Source organism: Letharia columbiana (assembly GCF_014066305.1).
Source record: "Letharia columbiana isolate WasteWater2 chromosome Unknown Sc0000050_s0, whole genome shotgun sequence".
In the NCBI taxonomy this organism is placed as follows: domain Eukaryota; kingdom Fungi; phylum Ascomycota; class Lecanoromycetes; order Lecanorales; family Parmeliaceae; genus Letharia; species Letharia columbiana.
In genome coordinates this window covers 244,014-264,903 of record NW_023501094.1, presented here as the reverse complement: position 1 = coordinate 264,903, position 20,890 = coordinate 244,014, and the positions used below count along the sequence as shown (strand labels likewise).

The following is a 20,890-nucleotide window of genomic DNA, read 5'->3' as shown; positions in this document are numbered from 1 at the left end:
AACTGTAGAGGAGAGAATTCCGGAAATTGTCGCTTTGATGAGAGGTCATGTAATAATGAACTCTACTCGGAACGGAAAATTGAACAGCAAAAATCTGGTCAGCCGGACAAACCACGCCATTTTTCGATAAAGAAATTAGCCGCGCGCCAAGGCACTCCGGCGTTAGTTCACTAGCTCCCACAAACATATTTGCTTGCCTTCGCCAATAACATCAAATCAAGCTCAGCATCGATCAAAGCGATTCCCCGACTCACGACAGGAACTCGCGATCATGTAAGTTTATTCTCGCATTTATATCATTGTCGGGAATCCCTCCAAGTTTGAGTGCAAGCGATGAAAATTATGACAAATCTGATTCTGCTCAACGAATAGCTAACCGATATCAGGCTCATCCCTAAAGCCGACAGAAAGAAGATTCACGAGTATCTCTTCCGTGGTATGTCTATCCACCTCCCAAGTCCGGCTCGACTTGGCCATGTTGCTGGCTTCATCCACTTGTGCTCACCAATCCCCCAGAGGGAGTTCTCACGGCGAAGAAAGATTTCAACCTCCCAAAGCACAATGAGATTGACACCAAGAACCTCTATGTAAGATCTACCGTGCCTGAAAATTCTACTCCGCCTAACGTGTCACAGGTCGTCAAGGCATGCCAGTCTCTAACGTCTCGCGGCTACCTGAAGACCCAGTGAGTAGTCTTTGCTCTCCACATCCACTGTAGAGACTCTTGCTAAAACGGTGAAAGATTTTCTTGGCAGTGGTATTATTACACTCTCACTCCCGAAGGTCTTGATTATCTCCGCGAATGGCTTCATCTACCCGCCGAGATCGTGCCCGCTACCCACATCAAGCAACAGCGTTCTCACGCTCCTCCCAAGGGAATGATGGGTGGTGACGACCGTGAGCGTCGCCCTGGTGGACGTGGCGGACCTCGTGGTGATCGCGGCGACCGTGGAGACCGTGAAGGCGGATACCGAAGACGTGAAATGGGAGACGCAAAGGAAGGTGGTGCTCCTGGCGAATTCGCCCCCTCATTCCGCGGCGGTTTTGGCAGGGGGCGTGGTGCTCCTGCCTCTTAAGGGCTGCCTGCGACCCTGCGAACGTGCCATCGAGGATGACTTGCCAGAGCGGCCCAAATAGTAGCGTGTTTGGTCGAGTGAGAGAAAATGCCGGGGTAGTTTTGGTCGAAGGAGGCAGATGACACTGCAAATAGGCCATTATCAAAAAGTGAACCTCAAAATCGTTGTAGTCTCTGCTCTACGTTCCTTGTGACGTGCTACTTGCACATGAACCATGAATGAACCTACATCCTGCCACCAGGTCTACTGAGCGGTCCCTCTCTATCACATGCTACTTCGTTGTGCTCTAAGCACATCATAGCGCAAAACAGCGCCCATGAGAACCTGCGCTCCATTCATGCAGTCTGTAGGCGAGCAATACTCGGTCGGATTATGTGAGACTCCATCGCGGCATGGTACAAAGATCATGGATGTTGGTGCCACTTTACTGCAAAACACACTGTCACTGATTGAATTCGCATGTCAGCAGTTGCTCTTTACAAAAGGGGATTGAGCTCATGAAAGATGTGTGTGGATTCCCAAAACATGAAGATATCCACAAAAAATTTGGGGCCGGGAAAGTCGTACTGCCCAGCCCCACTAATCATTGCCTGGGTGAATTTCTCATATTCATCTCCGAAAAGATCTCTTGCGCTCTCGTCCACGCAACGAATGCAATTTTCGTCGAATTCGATGGCTTCACTTGGTGCATCAAGAGTCCATTCCACAGTGCACCCTCTGCCAATAGTTCCGCTCTCGCTCAAATCATCCACTGCTTCATTCTTTGCGATCTTATCAAAATCAACTTTGAGCTCGTGTTCCAGCATCATCAAGCGGTCGTCTTCACCGGCTCGGATGTCAAGTGAAAAACGAACAAATCCTGGAACAGTGTTCGTGCTTCCAGGTTTCAAGGTTAAGATGCCGGTACTTGCCAAACAAGAGTGCTTCGTTGCGAGGCGATGCGAGTGTAGTATCATCTTTGCTGCCGTGAGCATCGCGCTATAGTGAGATTCCAGAGTCAGTATCGCCTATTTGAGGGGCAATCTTAAGTCTCGAAAACTGTCGATAGAGTAAGAGCTCCCGAGGCAAACCTCCAGACTCAAGATTTGGTTCAAAAAAAGAAATTTGCACTCCGGAAGTACATACTCAGACCTGTTAGCAAAATCTGTTGTGCCAGTATGGCAGTCGCGGCCGTTGACCTGGATAGTGTGCCAGCGGTAGGCCTGGACCTGCACGTGCAAACAGTTAATTGGCTGATTTGTTTATTGCCGGTACTCCGAGCTTACACCATGAACCACTCCAATCTTCTGCTCTTGGCTCTCAAGACGAGGACCTTGTTCTGTCACCCCTCGAATTAGTCAGCTCAACCTTCGCAAGTCAAGACATGATATGCAGAACGAGAGCAGCACTGCTTTGAGTGTAAGTGTTGAGAGACATGGTTGTAGGGGTGCTCAGAGAAACGGCACCAATTTCTCTTACCGATATGCAATTCAAAGTGTGCCTGCCATTACAATCAGCTTTCTACCTGTCAACATTCACAGACTATGCTACTTGCTGCGATAGGCATTGCGCTAAAGCTGGATTCCATTGTACCCAGATAGCCAATACGTTCGAGCTCCTGTTTCATGGTCTGCTTCCCACCTCCAACTTCTTGAAGACTGTAGGCTTGTTCGAGGGGAATTTGGCCGGCCCATACACCTGATGATACCATTGAGATGGGGAACCTCGCTCCCTCTTCGCTGCAAGCCACACTAACGCATCAGTGTTGTAAGAGTTATATCTAAGTTTGCTCACTTGGTCCAGTTGATCACACCCACGGGAAAACGGGTTTCGATTTTCTCCTCGTGTAAAACTCTGAGCATTTCGACTCCGGCACAGACTCCCAAAATTCCATCCTGCTCTTTATTTAGCGTTGCTCTAACGACTAGTGAGACTCTTAGTCTTACATATCGTCCCCCAGTGGGTTGAGTGTCCAGGTGTGATCCTACCACTGTTGGGGGCCCTTTATACTTGCCTTTCTTTACCGCAAATATATTACCCTGCGTCGATGATAATGACAATCAGTTTATCAAATCAGCAAAAGGGCAGGTTTACCATCGAATCAACCGTAGTGCTACAACCAAGGGATTCTGTAGTTGCCACAAACCAATTGCGAGCTTCTCGATCACCATCAGATAAAGCCAACCTGGACATGCCCGTGTCGGTCTCGCCACTGCCCCAAGGTCAGCTCAGTCAGAACAGACGGCCCCGATGTCTCCTGTATTCGACGTAGTTTGCAAGGAATGACGGACAGAAAAGGAACACTCGAGACAACGACCTACTTTCCCCATCTCTCGCCCTGACCATATTGACAAGTGTGATGAATATCGGCCCACAATCTGTCTCTATTGACCGTAGGTCTAGAAGTAGAAGGGTAGATGGAGGTAGTAGTAATCGCTAATCGCTGCACCCTCGAAAGAGTCTTATGTCTCCAAGAGCTTCGAATATGCCCTACCGTTATCCTGCCTACAGCACGGAGCCCCGATGAGGCCATTCTGAAAAGTTGTTTGCAGTGCACAGCAAGATTATTGTGGGAACAAGCGAAGGTAATTGGCGAGATACTTTAGCTCGAAAAAAAAACAGCTAATTAGCGGGTATCGCGTAAGTAATGAATATCGGCGCTACGAATCAAACTCTCCGACAACGAGCATTGAAAACACGAAAATCATCAGCGCAGGGACAATGAACGTTGTAAAGCGCACGAAAAAGCTGAAGGCGGTGAGTCGTAGCTTATGAGGAGCTGAATCTCATGTCGCTAACAATGTGCACAGAAAGTGAGTATAAGACAGATGGCTGTCTAATATCTTTGGGGCACGCCTTAATATGTTATATAGCTTCTTGATATACGCATTGGACCTGGAGCAGCTGTATTATCGAACGACGTTAAGCGAATTCATCTCGACTTTGCCCATAAGCTCAACGATGGCCACTTTGGTGCTCGTAAAGTTTGGCGCAAATTTCTTCCCCGACTCAAATACCACAATCCGGCAATATCAATGACAGTAAACCGCACTCTTGACCAGGAAGGACCCGCGACCCTTACAGTGTTCTTTACACCTCCTCCAAGATCTTCTTCCGCTACAGCATCGTCTGCACCTTTTTCGTCGACAGATCCATCTACTGCGCCATCAGGACATGCGTCTGGTGCCAAAATAGAGACGATTGACATGAAGCATAAGCACGAGAGTGAGATTCTATCTAGGCTGTTAGAGTTGACAAAAGGAATGCCGTACGAGGCGAGTCCTGATGAGTTGGCTGAATTGAGAGACGTGGATGATGAGAAGAGGCAGAGCGAGAGAGACAGAGAGGCGCAGGCCAGGTTGAATGAGATTAAGAGGCAGGAGAAAGCAGTACTCGATTTGGCAAGAGGGGGAGTTGAGGCTGCTTGAGAGTTGTCGTTACAAGCAACAATTGTATGCATATTACACCGTGCATATCAAGCGCCAAGGGAGGAGACGGATCACTTTTGCCCACGTATTGCATAGCATTCACAAAACATCAGAACAATGGATTCTTGATTGTCAAGACGGAAGGATCTCAGTTCTATTGTTCCATAATCTTTTGTAGTACAATCATGCGGAGTGCTCATTGAAGCAATCACAGCCGAGTTGAGTCCCAAAAACCGTTTGTCACATATGCCTTGCGTGTGTCTTCTGAGGGGAGTAATCTATTTCTACTCAAGATCAACCGGGAAGTTGCCATTCTCTGTCAATGAGGTTAGCAGCCATGCGATGTACGGGAAGGCCCAGTTGTACCTCGCTGGTCGTCCCAGCGTTCGCACCAAGCACTAGGGCAAAGTGACCGGTAGGCAAGGAAGAACTGGAGGGCGAAATTTAGCAAGAATACCCAAACGTAGAGCCTAAAACGATGTACCTGACGGCAAGGAGCGAAGTCTTCGCCTTTGGCTAAGATGCATTTGTGGTAGTCGACATAGTTTTGCCAGCAGTGCTTGGTCCTATGGTAGGTATAAGCTCTATCCACAAAGTAGGAACTGACTGGATACGCACTGGTTCTGGTTGGGGAATCGCGCATCGAAGCCTAGAGATAGGACGTCGGTTAGTAGGGCTCAAGGCAGTGGACATAAGAGACTTCGTTCCGAGTGTTCCTCATGCTAGGAAGGGCGGAGGAAGCTGACCGGCTGCCATGTACATTAGTGTCTACAGAACGAAGAGACCTGAGCAAGGAGCACTTACCGGTGACAAATTTGAACGGCTTGGTCACGAGCTTGTCTTCATCGTCCGCCATTTTGATGAATGCTGATAAAGGACGTGGGTATCGTAGAAGACAGCTGTAGGCGTTGAATGCCGATACAATTGAGGAGCTAGGTGACTTGAGGTCGGTAGCTCGGTCGACTACGTCAAAGCTCGGAGTTCTTGGCAAAACGCTAACGCCTACCCGCCATATTTGGGCGTCTTGAAAATCATCAATGGCAACTACATAAGGTGCAAAAGCGTCACACTTTGAAGCTCGCAACTGTCTTCGCAAGCATGTATCCAACTCGCATACTCAGGATGCAGCCTACGAGGCCACTTTTCAGGCCAATGCCAGTAAGTCAACGTCGTCCACCTACCCTGTCAGTCACTAATTTTCAGCAGAAAGAGGAGCACAGTGGTGTGTTCATCAGTCTTATAATCAAAACCTCAGCCTTGCACAGAGGATTCCCGAATCATGAAGCTAACAATATGTCTGGGTAGCACACACAATATCTCAGCGTCTGCGAACCCTGAAGAAGATCCCTCCGGAGCTTATGCCACTGGGTAAGCTGTGTTCTTCCACAGACTACTAATACTGCCTTCGCTAATGTCTCCTATAACAATAGGTGTTGTGCTTGGGTGAGTGCGATTAATCCGCAGTGAGCAACTAAAATGATTGAACCCTTGTTTCAGTGTTGCAATCGGATTTGCTGTCTACAGTCTGGGAAACAAACTGGTCACGGACAAGACGCTACGTCTTCACAAGACGAACCGATCAGAGAGTTTTAAGTGAACCAGTTGCTCCAAAGTTGGACATGGTCCCAAACGGTGATGGTGTGCCTTGCGAGCGGTGCTGGAATCGAGGTTTCGAAATTGGCTGAGGGTTTGAGCAATGCGCGTTAAGAAATGTCGTCATGTACATATAACTGGCATGCAATCTTTGAAAGAACCCAGTGTCCCACTCAGAGAGGCAAGCGAGTCAAATAGACTTGTCCTCCGTTGCGCTCTCACACTGGTTGCGGTCCAGCTACGTCTAAGCCTTCGAGACCTTGCATTGGGTCCTCTGGTATGGCTTCCAGTTCTTCTCGTCCTGGACCCGTTGCTATCCGATCTTCTTCGCTCACGGCATGCTTTGCAAGATACCCCTCCTGAACATATGGTCAGAATTTGAGTGCCGACATAGCAACGACGAGGCCGGACCTACCGATTCCCAGACAGCCGTTTTGCTTCCGAGACCCTCGTTACTATCCTTCTGCGGTTTGGCTGCCGCGACCTTGATGACTCGACCAAAAAGCTCACTTTGATCCATGTTGTCGATTGCTTCTTTCGCATCTCCTAGTATTTCGAATTCGACGTAGCCGAACCCTCTGTGAGGGTCCGTTGATGATGGTAGCTCTGATTTGGGTATTGTGACTTCTAAAATCTCGCCAAAAGGCAAGAAGACGTCCGCCAATATTTTGTCGTTCACTGCGTTGTCCAGACCAGCAACGTAGATTGTTGACTTCAGGCGCGACTACAGACGTTAGCTGTTGGGGATTAGAGACGAGCGGCATAAAAACGTACTGAGTCTGTCATGGTGCAATCAGGGGATAAATATAATGTAGTGGTTTATGACCTTTTCAAAGATATCCATGAGGCTGTAGTCGGCTAGTCGCAGGGTGGTGAAGCTGGACCCTAACGGAAAAAAAGAGCGGAGAAAAAGAGAGTTGAAACGCCGACGCTACAAAACTACAGCACCACTCCAAGAACTGGTCAAGGACACTTTGCAGCAATTGATACTTGATACCCATGGCTGAGCTTTAGATCTTGCATGCAGCAACTGACGCTTAACTTAAGTCTATATCGTGAAGCATTTCAGCAGGGTTGTGACTTCCCTTCTCCCATCTGTTCTCCTGCCTTTCATTTCCAGTTCCACGAACACATCGGTTGAAGCGCTCAACGGCTTAACATGGTTGGGTTACGAGAGATCCCAAGGACAGCTACGTTCGCCTGGTCATCCGGCACATCTTCACATTTCCTCGCTACTGGTACCAAGGCCGGGGCAGTTGATGAGGGGTTTTCCAATGAGACGCAACTTGAGCTATGGGACCTGGACCTGGACAGTCCTCAGCAGGGTCGGGAACTGAAACCAGCCGCAAGCATAAGTACTGACTCGCGGTAAGTGTCCAAATCATTGCCCCTCTTCTCACGTCTGCAAGAAAACTGCTGACAGTGATTTGCTGGGTTAGATTTAACGACATTGCATGGACGAATGGGCACGACAATCAATCGAGAGGCATAGTTGCTGGCGCGCTGGAAAATGGCTCGCTGGATCTATGGGATGCCGACAAGCTTCTCAGTGGGGATGGGTGAGGCTCGTTGTCCAATGCCCATGCTCAAGTCTTACCTTCTCCCAGGGACGCCTTCAAATCACGGACGTCAAAACACGGCGGCGCTATTAAAGCACTACAGTTTAACGCATTTCGGTCAGAGCTGCTAGCTACTGTGGGAGCTAAAGGCGAGGTATGCAGATTATCTAGATGTCTTTTTCGGCAGCTGAGGTTGATTTAGCTGTTCATTTCCGATCTTAATAACGTTGGAAGTCCGTTCCGCATGGGTAATGCAGTCGCCAGAGCTGACGACTTCGACTGCCTTGATTGGAATAAAAGAACAGCACACATCTTAGCCACGGGCAGTAGCGGAGGGACAATGACCGTGTGGGATGTGAAGAACAAGAGAGAAAGTCTGACCCTGAACAATCTGGGCCGAAAGCCTGTCAGCGCAATAGCTTGGGATCCAGTCAAGGTATCTAACACCGTAAACTTGTAAAGGCTGTGGCTTATTCTTCGTTCAGACCACCCGGCTTATCACTGCCATTCCTAATGATACAGATCCTGTCATCCTAGTATGGGATTTGAGGAACGCGAACGCCCCGGAGCGGGTAAGTACTCTTTGTATATTACGAGGAGGCACACTGAACGCTATTAGGTCCTGCAAGGCCATGATGGAGGTGTACTCTCGCTCTCCTGGTGCTCACAAGATGGTGATTTGCTGCTCTCTTCTGGAAAAGACAACAGAAACATTTGCTGGAATCCTCAAACAGGCGATTCGTACGGCGAGTTTCCAGTTGTTACCAATTGGGCATTCCAAACAAGATGGAACCCTCACAATCCTGGTCTTGTTGCTACAGCTTCTTTCGACGGCAGAATCGCAATTCAGTCAATTCAAAGCACCAAACCTGAGGCAGACGGTCCCGCTGGCAGTCACTCACAGACTGTGGACGACGATGACTTCTTCAGCAAAGCGCAATCACAGCCCCAAGGCACGAGCTTCAACCTCCAAAAAGCACCCAAATGGTTACAGAGGCCCTGCGGTGCATCATTTGGCTTTGGCGGGAAGGTTGTCAGTTTCAAAGGAAGTGCATCGGAGACATCAAAAAGATCGATGGTTCGCATCTCGACTTTTGCAATTGACGATGGTATTGCGTCGTCGACCGAGGCATTCGAAGCAGCGTTGAAGGAGAATGATCTAAGTGGAATCTGTGAAATCAGAATTTCCGAAGCTACATTTGACGCGGAAAAGGCAGATTGGAGGGTCATCAAGACACTGACGTCGAAGAGTCCAAGAAAGGACCTCGTGGACTACCTTGGATTCTCAAGCCAAGATGACGAGGTAGCAGATGGTGTTTCGAAGCTTTCAATGAATGGTTCAAAGGATGAAGACCCTCAAGGGTTGAAAGAACCATCGGCGTCCAAGTCCAATCGACTCTCGGCATTTTTCGATAACAGCGCTGACGGCGACAGCTTTCTTTCCGAACTTGCAGCCACTAAAGGTGCAAAGACTAATAATCCATTTCAACTGTACTCTGGCTCAGAGTCTGAACCGGATCAAAGAATCACGCGAGCACTGCTGCTTGGAGAATTCGATAAGGCGTTGGATGTATGCTTGCAAGAGGACAGGCTATCGGATGCATTCATGATCGCCATCTGCGGAGGTCAGGAATGTATTGACAAGACGCAGAAGGCTTATTTTAATCGAAAGGCCGGAGGTCCGAATTATCTGCGCCTGTTAGCATCTGTCGTCGGCAAGAATCTTTGGGATTTGGTACACAATGCAGACTTATCTAGCTGGAAAGAGATAATGGCGACTCTTTGCACGTACGCCGATAGCAAGGAGTTCCCTGACCTCTGCGAAGCACTCGGAGACAGACTCGATGAGCAGATTAAGGTCGAGGGGGACGATAGCAATCTTCGAAAAGACGCCTCGTTCTGTTACCTTGCAGGTTCTAAATTGGAGAAGGTTGTCTCTATCTGGATCGCGGAGTTGGAAGAGAACGAGGGCGCAGGACTACAAGAAACGAGCAAAGACTCCCCGTTCTCCGTTCACGCACGTTCGTTGCAAAGTTTTATTGAAAAGGTCACAATATTCCGCAAGGTTACTCATTATCGAGACAGCGATAGAGGGATAACGTCGGATTGGAAGCTCGCTTCTCTGTACGACAAATACATCGAGTACGCCGATATTGCTTCCGCGCATGGGCAGCTTCAAATTGCGGAGAGGTACCTTGAACTATTGCCTAGCAACTATCCTGCTGCAGAGGTCGCAAAGAGCAGAGTACAGCAAGCTACACACAAAGCCGCACCGGCATCAGCACCTAAACAGCCTTCGAATACTGGGCGCGTAACGCAGCGAGTACCACAACTGGATTTCCAGCAGCAGCAGCAGCAGCCCAGTCTTATTAGACAACCCGTTGCTTCAAGCAACCCATACGCACCGGCTTTGTCTGCTCAGCCTCAGAAGCCATACGCTCCTACCAATGGTGCGCCAGGCTACAATGGCTCTGGGGGGTATCAGCCAGGACAACCGCCGGCGCTGGCACCTGCACCTGCACCCACCTTTTCTTCATACCAAAAACAGCCTCTCGGGCCTCCTCCACGAAATCTTAATGTGTCTCCTCCAATTCCGCCCCCTTCCAAAGCTCCGAACCTGAGTAATTGGAACGATACACCTGAAAGCTTCTTCAAAGCTCCTACTTCCCGACGCGGGACCCCAAGCGTTGGTGCAAATGCGTCGACAGCCTACCAACCAGCACCGCAGCCTAACACTGGGCTTTCATTTGGGGCGCCGCCGAGGTCGACACCACTAGTAGGTCCACCGCCCAAAGGACCTGCCCCCCCGCCGTCAGGGATCTCATCACCTTCTACGAATCCAGCTATATACCAACAGCCCGAGAGACCCTCATCTGCTGCAAATCTTTACGCCCCTCCGCCGTCATCCTCCAATCTGCCTGTTCACCAACACCCCATGATTCCCCGTGGACCATCACCGTATAATGCTCCACCATCTGCTCCGCCGCCCAGTAACCGCTATGCCCCCCTCGCAACCTACGCAACCCGCAGCACCTTTAAATCCGCAAGATCCTTCAATGTTGCCTGGAGGCAATCGACAGGGACCGCCGCCTGCTAATCCGTATGCTCCGCAGCAGAGTTATAATACTCCCTTGCAGAACCCATCTCAACAGCCGCCTCCATCAGCTGGCCCCCCACCTAGATCCACCGCGGCTCCTTCAGGACCACCACAAGCGTCCTCTCAAGGTTCTCGGCCTGGGACTGCTCAACCCCAGGGCAAGTCCGCTCTACCCTCTCCGAAATACCGTAAGTACCACAGGAGACACGTCTTAAAGGGTAAGCCGCTAAAAGTATCTAGCCCCTGGAGACCGAAGTCATATTCCATCCAACGCACACCCCGTCTACGAAATCCTCAATCAAGATATGCAGCGTGTCAAGTCACGAGCACCATCCTCCTTCAAGGCGCAAGTTAATGACACGGAGAAGAGGCTTAATATACTTTTCGATCACCTCAACAACGAGGATCTGCTCAAGGCAGATACAATTGCGAATATGGCAGAGCTCTCGCAAGCGATACAGGCCAGGGAATTTGAGCAAGCACAAGCCATACATGTAGAAATAATGACGAACAAGACCGATGAGTGTGGGAACTGGATGGTGGGTTGATCATGTTGAATCTTAATTCGAGAAGTAGGCTGACCGGATATCAGGTTGGAGTGAAGCGCTTGATCGCCATGAGCAGAGCGACCCCTTGAACGCAAGAGACTTAATTATAGAGATAGCTTGTATTGCACTTGAGCGGTCATGTAAGAGCACCGAACAATCATTGACAGCGTAGAACTGAAGAACCTATCTGATCCAGCTAATTTCTCGAAATGTCAGCTCCGCATCGAGCCATTCTTCGAATAGACTACGCCAGACTTCCAATAGATTCCTCATGCTACCTATGTAAGCGAAATATTTACAGTGCGTATCTACATCGTCATCGTAATCGTAATCGCCCAGTATTACTTTTCACTTCCATCATCTCTTTCATACTGCTGGCCCCTTTAGGTCGGCGAGGTGGGTATCAATTCAAGGCTCATAACTTCGTAGATAGTCGTGGCATCATAGATGTGGATGCTTCGGTGCGCTAATTGGTAGATCCTCGTTCCCGTGTTGAGGATTCCCTTGTCGAGGATTGCCTTGCGGCAACATCGTCTTTCCCCGTCCCCGAGCCAGGCTGCACATTTATTACATCGACTTGTACCTGCACTGGTGGAGCCCCGGCGTCATTTCCGACGGAGACAAGATCATGCGATGTCAATGCATCGTCTTCCACAGGTCTCCAGACCCAATCTCGCCTTTTGCGCCTTCCATGAATAGGCGTCGAATGGCCGTCCTCTGCTTCGATGACTTCTCGTCTTCTTTTGTGGTCATCTTCCGTTGATGAAGTCTCGACTTCAGAGTCTGAAAGTCCCTCAATGACTGGGGTAGGCATAAACTCGACTAGTCTCTCTTGGAAGGCTACTCGCTTCACGGGTGGGAACATCCGTCTCGGCGCCCTGGTTGACGCAGCAGATACATGCCGTCGGGGTAAGGGACTGTTGCGAAGGATGCTGTGAGTGCCAATGGGGAGGATATAAGGAGCGTCATTATGGAAAGGAGAAATTCCTGGGAAGGCGGACGAAGTAGTCGAAGAGGATGGGAAATGAACCTGGGGTTGGATGGCAGACGTCGGTGTAGGGGGAGGGGCGTCAAGAATGTTCGCAAAAGTGTTCCGGTTGGTGGGAGACTCTGTAGAAGCAGAGAGGCTGGTGACTGCGGCTGACCTTTGAGCTGCTGGCGAGGACAATGTGGAGGTTTGGAGAGACAGCTTGGGTCTTTTGGGTGCTGCCGGCCTCGTTGATGGCATGACGGACAGCATTGCCCCTGCTACTTGTTTTCGAATTTCGGATGTGTGGGGTGAGGTGTCCCTACGTCTGGCTGGGAGAGAAGGGTTATAAGAGTCGTTGCTCTGGCGGCTGGGGCTCGGGTCTTGCGAGCGCATGGATAAGAGTATCATGACGGCTGCTGCCTCGAAAGATGTTTGGGGGACTGTGGGGAGGGATGGGAAATGAAGGCTTGGAGGAGAAGGATTGGGTAGAAATGTCGTTGCGAGCTGCTGAAGAGGCAGTGTCGAGAGCGGGGGGCTAAAGGAACAAAAGGACAATGATATATTCAGGCGACGCCTTGAAGCTCTCGAGAAACAATTTTTTCTTGTTTTTTCTTTAAATGAAGCGAGGTGGACGGATACTCTAAAAATAAGGTAAGGAAAGCGCATGCAGGTCTCAGTCTTAGCGACACAGGTGGACGAACAAAGAAGGGAAGGCGAAGGATCTAAGAAAAACCAAGGACGTGATTGGATTCCTCGCATAGCTGTTTTTGCCTTGAGCTTGAGCCGGTCAACCGTTGGAGGGCTTCTCTAGGGCTAGATGTGTGGGAAAGCGGTCATACGCTTTCCAGCCTACCCCTATATTCTTAATCATTGGGAAACAAAAAAGTTCCCGCAAGCACCCCCCCTCGAAAACCAAAAATTAAATTTTTTTTAAATATCTTTACAACCATTAGTCTTTATAATCTATAATTTATATAATCTTTTCTTATGATACTAAATAATTAATTTTAAGAATTTTAGAAGATTTTAATTTAGATATCGTAAGATATAGTATAAATTAAGAATATACGCTTAACGTTGAAAAGTTACCTCGGCTATTCTATAATCGCCAAGACTTATCGAAAAAATCTTAAGAATTTAATAAATTTTTATTTTACTATATAATAGATCATTAGAATATTCTAAAAATTAAAAATTATAGTCTTTATTATATCTTCTAATAGTTATAAAGTTTTTAGAAAATTATAATTTATCGTTGTAAAGTTATTCCAGAAGTTTCATTTTTCAATTATCGGAAGGGGGGTGCTTGCGGGAACTTTTTGGTTTCTCAATGATTAAGAATATAGGGGTACGGAGGTTGCCACCGAAAGTCCTGAACATGCGCTAAAACCCTTGGCATTCTTGGCATTTCTAGCATTTTGGCAAATTTCTTGAATAGCTTCATAATCTACATACGATGTTTCATATAATTACGTATGTACATTGCTCGGATCTGGATCATAGGGCCGCTCATCCCTCCTTCACGGCCCTCCCGATACTCGTTACCGCCTCGTAAACGAATAACTTCGGCAATATATCTAGGCATACGCTCTATCCACTCCTGAATTCTCTTCTGTGATAATTCATGCTTCCAGCAATAGGCCCATCGCTTTTCGGCCTCCTTTCGAGTCTTAGGTACACCGTTTCGAGTCGTACGTCGCTTTATCCAATTCCAGCTTCGGCCAAAGCGAGTGCCTGTAGTCTGGTTCCGTCGTCATGATTGATACTCTAAGCATTAGACATTATTCAAGATTGGAGAGTAGTGGAAAGATGTCCACTTACTGCACTGGATGTACACTGAATATATACTGAAAAGCTTCATGTTCTCCCCCTATTCTCTATTTCTCATAATGCCCTTATCAGCGCAAGTATGCACAGCATTACGCTGCTATCGCTACTGTGCACACAGTAATATCGCAACTATATACCCCGTATGCATGCAGTAATATCGCTACTATGTACTTCATATGCATACACTCCATATATATAGCATTGATGTCGCTACTATGTAAAGCATTAATATTCTAGTCTCAGCTTAGCCCCACCGGCCTTGAGGTGAGTCTGAGTAGAAAACTCTACCAAGACTTATTTTTTTGATGTATTGCCCGATATGTAATATTCACACCCTACGTATATATGATCCTTAACAAAAATGCGTAACTATGTGATATGGAAAAAAGTCGAATAAATAGTTAAATAGACTCTCGTTAAATTAGAAGCTATGGTATAGTAGTTAAGAAGTAGACTTTTAATTCTATTTTACTAAAAAACTTAGCTAACTTAGTTATAGCAGCGATACTAGTACTTAAGAATATCGTATACGTCTTAATAAATACGTAGATACTATATAGAAATTTTCTTATTAGTATATTAATCCTCGAGGTAACTACTATAATACTCGTTAAATCGACGATACGACGTATTAGAGAAAATGCCGTAGCCTCGCTAGTTAGTTTATTACTTCGATTAGACGATATAGTCTCCCTCTATTTTTTATAGTCTCCCTTTATTCTTTAAACGACTAGGCTTATAAGAGTCGTTACGGCGATAGATGTAAATAAATAAATAAGTAAGTAAGTAAGTAAGTAAGTAAGTAAGTAAGTAAGTAAGTATATATAGCGAAGAGTAGAGCGGAGAGCGAAGCGGAGATAATTTATTCTTTTAATGTGAAGTTAGATATTAATAGCGGCGATATCGATAAATAAGAATATCTCGTATAACGTCGGAGTCTCTTATAAGTATATGAAATATAGAAAAAGACGTCTTTAAATATAGAAAGGTCTACGTCGTTATTATAAACGACTTAATCGAATATCGCTTAGTTATCTCAAGTTCTCAACTCTAAAATTCTAAGAAATTATTAAGAAATATCTGGCTCTAGATTTAATTAATTGATTTTTAATTAATTATATTATATTACTCTAAAGTCTTACTCTAATAATCGACTATATAAGTTATATAATCTATTTAATTCTTTTAATTAATTATATAGTCTTAAATAAATAAGATTATATAAGTTATCGTTATAATTCTATATCTTACTATACTTAATTCTTAAAAAAAGATATACTCTATATCGCTAAGACTCTCTCGTCTTAATCGTATTCTTCTTTTTAATCGTCTACTCTAGTAAATTCTTATTATTAATTCTTATTAAGAGCTTAATATTATCTAATAAGCTTAGTATTTCTTATAAAGTTCGCTATTATAGAGGCGTAGCGTAATTTTATTAGCATATTCTTATAAGTAATAATCTTCTCTTTTATCTTTCTTCTTTCTTTAATCTATTATATTTCTCGCTTCTTATTAAATAGTCTATATTTATAAAGAATATATCGAGTTATCTACTTCGCTTTATACTTATATTCTTTATTCTCTATATCTAATACTTATTAATTATAAAGAAAGACCTTAAGATCTATTTTCTTAATTCTTATTTCTATTATTAACGACGTCTTAGCGTACTTAACTCTCGAATATAAAAGTTATATTTATTTCGACGATGTTAATTATTAGTAATATTAGGGTATATAGTTACTTATATAATAAGACTAATTACTAGATATAATATTCTTAATAATATCTAAGAAAGAAGGATATCTATATATAGAGAATACCTTCATATATCCATAACTAGATCGAATAGATACTAGTGATAGCGAGTGTTAAGTCGTTTCAATACTGGCAAAAAATAGAAAATAAGGCTATTTACATATTATATTTCTTCTTTATAACTCTTATAATCGTAATTACTCCCTCTACTATAGTAAATATAAATTTAATTATACTAGACGTATTTCTAGTAATATTATACTAAGACGGCTTTCTATTAATTAATATCAGTATCTTATCTTTCTATTTAATCTTCTAGATTTAGTTTCAGATAATTTATATCCACTAGACATTATAGTACGTTATATCCCTTATCCTTTATTATTAAATTAGCTAGATTCTTATCTTCTCTAATCCATAGAATCTTAGTAATCTCCCGTCGTTTATACGACTATCTCAGATATAGAATATCTATTATTAATCTTTTCTCTTATATTATCCCTAGCTTAACAAGATATTTATATAGAGATTTCGAGTCTATATATATAGAAAGAGGTATCTTCCCCTAGAAAGTACTAGAGAAAATTTAATTCAGAGTGGATTTTATAATAACTACAACGTCGAATTCTAGAGATAATATATAAAGTTCGAAGGCCAATACGCTTCTAATAACTTAGCGGCATTTAATCAATTGCTAATAAATAATATTAACCTTATTCTAAGCGTCAGCTAGAGCTATTACATAGTCGATTTAAGAAGAAAAATCTTTATTATTAACGAATAACGAATTCGTAAAAGTTATAATTCTTAGAGACGTTACATCTAATTTAACGAATGTAAGGTCTCTTTCTTTTATTTACCATGAAAGATAGTAATTTAGATACTAAGCGTCGTCGTAAATAAGATTCATAATCTAAGCGGCGTATAATAAGGTAAATATAGCTTATAACTGCGATACCGTTATAATATACGCTCCTCGAGCCCTCTAGGCGACGTATTACTCTTTTATAAATAACTTTAAAAGCAATTAAATCTTCTTTACCTACTTATATTAGCTAATTTTTTATATTATCCCCGAGTATAATAAAAAATTTATTAAATTCGAGAGGCTATTTCGAAGTAAGTCTCTCGAATAACTTAGCTAATAGTTTAGCGGCGTATAATTCTTATAATTTTATATCTATAAACTCGATAGTATCGACGATAAGAGAGTTATCGGTTTATAAGCCAATAATTACTATTATATCGTTATTAAATAATAGATAAGTATTAAATATAGACGAGGTTATTTCTAGCTTCTTTATATAGTATTTATAATATATCTAAAACTAGTAGATATCGGACTTAGTAATTTCATAAAGGGGGAGAATAATACGAAGTATCGTTCTCGATAATAATTCCATTTCAGCTAAGGCTAAAATAAAGACATCTCTAGTTAATTCGGATCGAGATTACGTATATGCCTAAGTAATATCGCGTAGATATAGAGATAGCTGTAGAATAGCTAATGATAGAGCGATAATAAGTCGTTAACTAGTCTATTAGATAGTGGGGGCCTAAGTAAGAATCTCATACTTCTCCGAGTTATTGAATGCTTGCACTACTAGTCGCGACTTCTCGAAGACTTTCTTAATACTCTTATTCTTGATTTAATTCATAAAACGAGTACCAAATATTCATGCTTCTATAAAGACATCTTCGATCTTTATAATCTTAAATATACCCTTTTCAAGTAATTCACTAAGTTCTTTTTATCGAGATATCTAAAAGTTTGATGAAGATAACTATGATATAGACTTAGATATATAGATTATGATATTAATAGAGTTCCGAAAACGGGCAGAAATATATCGACGTCGAGAAGAGTTATAACGTAGTGAAGCGTCCTAAAAAGAGTCTTAATAGTCTTTATTATCGTTATTTTCGTATTAAATATTATCTAACTATAAAGATTCTTATTCGAAGAACTCGAGAGACTCGATTAAGGTGTCTATTTCTTTCAAATATAGCTTAACGATAGTAACTCGAAAATTAGTAAGACCATTTGATAATTCGACGATATATGTCTCTCGAGAAGTAGTTAGCAATTTGTATAGTCCGGTTCACTTCTTTTAATACGTTCTTTAGACTAGTATCGGAGAACTAATTAAAGTATTATATATTCTTATTATCTAGAAGCCGTTTCGCTAATATAGAGCGTTATTAACTTATCTCTTAGCGTGAAGTTTTATAACTTTAGTTATTACTATAATAATAGCTTTTATTCTCTTAGTAGTAGATAGAGTTAATATATCGTCATTTATAATACGAGAAAAGGTTTTAAAAACTAATAATATGAAAACGATGTCGTTATATTCGGCTATATCGTTAACAGCCTTAACAGCTATTTATAAGCGAATCTCCTTTTTAATATCTTAATTCTCTAGTTTCGCAGTGATTATCGAATAGACTCGTCTTAATAAAATATAATATCGTTTTACTAGGTCGATAGAATTAGCGGCCTTAACTAGTACGCATTTCGTTTAAATATTTAGAGTTCTAGCGTTTTATCTAAACTCGATACTATTAAAATTAGTCTCAGCGTTATAGATAATAATATTTAAAGATTTAATATATACGTCTATTTAGTATAATCTAAGTATATTCTATATATAGAAGACAGTTATATTCGTTAGTTATCGGACGGTCTAAAATAAAGTTTTCTCGTTAATAACTTATAGAATTGGGCTATCGTTAATATAGAGAACGTCGATAATAATTATGTGATTGAAATAAATATTGTTCTCGTCCTTAAGTGAGAATTTAAAGCGGCCTGGAAACCGAGAGTGCTTCTAACAGAGTATACAGAACTCGGTGATTCGTTTAAATATATAACGGTATTCGGAGTCGTCATAGCCAGCTTTCTCCAAGGTCCGAACAAGTCTATTAACTGAGAGATGACTAAATCGACGATATAGTTAACGTAACTCGGTGTTAGTTAGATAGTTAACTAATATAGAATTCTATATCAAGAATAGATATTCGTAAAAACGAACAATTGGGACCGTAGATTCATTTCTTAAAATAACTTAGTCCTTAAGATTATTCAGATAGATTTCTAGCCTATTTATATCTTGAATGTATAGTAGAAATAAGATATTAGTCTATATTACGTGGAAGTCGACTTAACTAATAAACGAATTTACTATAAGTTTTTCAATTAACGCTACTATTTCAATTTTAAATTAAGTAATAATACTATCGATAATAATATCTAGTTATATATCGAATTCCCTTATATAGACTTCTACTTAACTGTATTTAGTAGTAAACATATATGCGACTTCGATATCTAGTATAATACTATAAAACTACTTTAAGATATATCGACTAATGTTAAGAAAGCTATTAGACTTAATAATATTATAGTATATAAAATAACTAGAAAGCTTTAAGTAACGTGCTTAGGCTTGATTTAATATAACTATGAAAGTGGTCGTAATAAAGTTTTCGGCCTTTTTCAAGTTATTATCTTAAATATCGAGAGTTAAGATCTTAAGATTCTCGATCTTATCCTTCTAGCCTTTAAACTCTTAAATATAAAAGTTATATCGCTTATTAATAAAGCCGATAAACCGCTTAGCGAACTTATTTTAAGACTTCTAGCGTTTCTTATCGATATACTTAGTTAACTAGTAGTCTATCTTTCTATAGACAAAGCACCGCTTTTTCTAAAAGCTATTTATCTACGGGAACGGTCTGCTATAATTACTTTAATTTAGAGGTTAATTAGTATAATACTTTTAATTAATAAAGTATATTATAGGCCTAAATAGCTCGAATCTCTTAGCCTTTATAATCTCTTCGTGATTCTCGATTATAGTATAGATATTGTTGATTAGCCCCGTAATTATAGTCATCTATTATAGAATTACAATACTATACGTAGAGATATTACTATAAAAGATAACTATCTTATTTCAAAGTGCTATATCTAACTGAAATTCGTAGTTTAGCTCTCTTTAGATTTAACGAAGTTATTAAATCATCTCATTAAAGATAGTTTCTTTATTCTTTTCGGGACTAGCTCGGAATAAGCCTCTTAGACTAATGCTATTCTACTTATAAAGCATAAGACGATAGTGTTCTTCTCTCTCGAAATAGCTCTGAAATCGATCGAAGAGTTATTAAATAGTGAGGCTGATTTCTTAATAACTAGAGTAGTAGTACTTCAATACCATAGATTTTAGCATAGTTAGAAATGCTATTTGAAGAATCTACTAGAGAATCTCGACTCTCTTGTAAAGATTTATGAAAATCATGAATTTATAGCTGAGACTTTCGGTAGGGCTTTCACCGTACTTCTTCTCGCTTATATACAATTTAGCCAGTGTAGCGAGTTTCTTAGTATAGCCATGATTTTAATTATTCCCGAAGTCTTAAATGACTTGATAGGGCGAGGGTAGTAGGTGTGGGACTCGGTAATTTGGGCCGTAAGCTGGTGTTGGGGGAGAATTGAAGCAGGATTCTCCGATTGATAAGGCGGTTGCGGGGGAGAGGAATAGTGTTCTCCGGTCGATAAGGCGGTTGCGGGGGAGAGAAATAGTGTTCTCCGGTCGATAAGGCTGTTGTTTCTATATTGATTAAAACGGTCGCTGAGGGTAGTAATAAGATGGTTTTGGTGGGGGACGGTCTTCGTCGTCTGGTGGCTATAGGATCTCTTCCTTGATTACGTCCGCTAATTCTTTGGCTATTGAGAATTCTCTTTCTTTCTTAACATAGGCTTCATTAATCCGTAGGCAATCTCGTAGGCTGATAATAGCGTTCTTACTAAGAATCTTGAAGTTCTCTCTAATATATAGGGTAAAGTCGTCAACAAAGACGTTAGAGAGTGTGGAAAATTTATGTATTTTATATTATTGTACTCTTTAACGAACGAATTTCTCGAGTTTCTCTTTATTGTCTGGTGGCTTAACTTCTTATAGTTTCTCTAGCTTACTTATAGTCATAGGTGGAGAGTTAGTAGCCATTTTGGTATTCATTTTAATATGTGTTATATGTTAATATAGT

The 20,890-nt window shown here is 42.5% G+C and overlaps 8 protein-coding genes across 8 annotated transcripts; 4 read left to right on the top strand and 4 right to left on the bottom strand.

Moving 5' to 3' along the window:
• Positions 1–55: 55 nt before the first annotated feature.
• Positions 56–1,076, top strand: HO173_010600 (uncharacterized protein; the record flags this gene model as incomplete). Its single annotated transcript, XM_037312485.1, has 6 exons — positions 56–97; positions 227–273; positions 387–436; positions 517–587; positions 636–685; positions 743–1,076. 6 exons carry the CDS (start codon positions 56–58, stop codon positions 1,074–1,076), a joined length of 594 nt encoding a protein of 197 aa, XP_037160701.1.
• A 264-nt stretch (positions 1,077–1,340) lies between these two features.
• HO173_010599 (uncharacterized protein) lies at positions 1,341–3,401 on the bottom strand (the record flags this gene model as incomplete). The annotated part of the gene is made up of 10 exons (XM_037312484.1): positions 1,341–1,521; positions 1,644–2,054; positions 2,202–2,284; positions 2,342–2,394; positions 2,535–2,556; positions 2,599–2,806; positions 2,850–2,950; positions 3,002–3,094; positions 3,150–3,267; positions 3,370–3,401. 10 exons carry the CDS (start codon positions 3,399–3,401, stop codon positions 1,341–1,343), a joined length of 1,302 nt encoding a protein of 433 aa, XP_037160700.1.
• Positions 3,402–4,090: 689 nt separating this feature from the next.
• Positions 4,091–4,483, top strand: HO173_010598 (uncharacterized protein; the record flags this gene model as incomplete). Its single annotated transcript, XM_037312483.1, has 1 exon — positions 4,091–4,483. One exon carries the CDS (start codon positions 4,091–4,093, stop codon positions 4,481–4,483), a length of 393 nt encoding a protein of 130 aa, XP_037160699.1.
• A 284-nt stretch (positions 4,484–4,767) lies between these two features.
• HO173_010597 (uncharacterized protein) lies at positions 4,768–5,339 on the bottom strand (the record flags this gene model as incomplete). The annotated part of the gene is made up of 5 exons (XM_037312482.1): positions 4,768–4,799; positions 4,850–4,913; positions 4,968–5,049; positions 5,102–5,132; positions 5,288–5,339. 5 exons carry the CDS (start codon positions 5,337–5,339, stop codon positions 4,768–4,770), a joined length of 261 nt encoding a protein of 86 aa, XP_037160698.1.
• A 242-nt stretch (positions 5,340–5,581) lies between these two features.
• Positions 5,582–6,080, top strand: HO173_010596 (uncharacterized protein; the record flags this gene model as incomplete). The annotated part of the gene is made up of 5 exons (XM_037312481.1): positions 5,582–5,641; positions 5,690–5,705; positions 5,789–5,851; positions 5,914–5,926; positions 5,981–6,080. The coding sequence occupies 5 exons, from the start codon at positions 5,582–5,584 to the stop codon at positions 6,078–6,080; spliced, it is 252 nt and encodes an 83-aa protein (XP_037160697.1).
• Positions 6,081–6,294: 214 nt separating this feature from the next.
• Positions 6,295–6,862, bottom strand: HO173_010595 (uncharacterized protein; the record flags this gene model as incomplete). Its single annotated transcript, XM_037312480.1, has 3 exons — positions 6,295–6,435; positions 6,492–6,800; positions 6,851–6,862. The coding sequence occupies 3 exons, from the start codon at positions 6,860–6,862 to the stop codon at positions 6,295–6,297; spliced, it is 462 nt and encodes a 153-aa protein (XP_037160696.1).
• A 373-nt stretch (positions 6,863–7,235) lies between these two features.
• Positions 7,236–11,369, top strand: HO173_010594 (uncharacterized protein; the record flags this gene model as incomplete). The annotated part of the gene is made up of 9 exons (XM_037312479.1): positions 7,236–7,444; positions 7,516–7,635; positions 7,684–7,789; positions 7,838–8,071; positions 8,121–8,207; positions 8,255–10,693; positions 10,749–10,920; positions 10,973–11,271; positions 11,325–11,369. 9 exons carry the CDS (start codon positions 7,236–7,238, stop codon positions 11,367–11,369), a joined length of 3,711 nt encoding a protein of 1,236 aa, XP_037160695.1.
• A 377-nt stretch (positions 11,370–11,746) lies between these two features.
• HO173_010593 (uncharacterized protein) lies at positions 11,747–12,658 on the bottom strand (the record flags this gene model as incomplete). The annotated part of the gene is made up of 1 exon (XM_037312478.1): positions 11,747–12,658. The coding sequence occupies one exon, from the start codon at positions 12,656–12,658 to the stop codon at positions 11,747–11,749; it is 912 nt and encodes a 303-aa protein (XP_037160694.1).
• Positions 12,659–20,890: the final 8,232 nt, after the last annotated feature.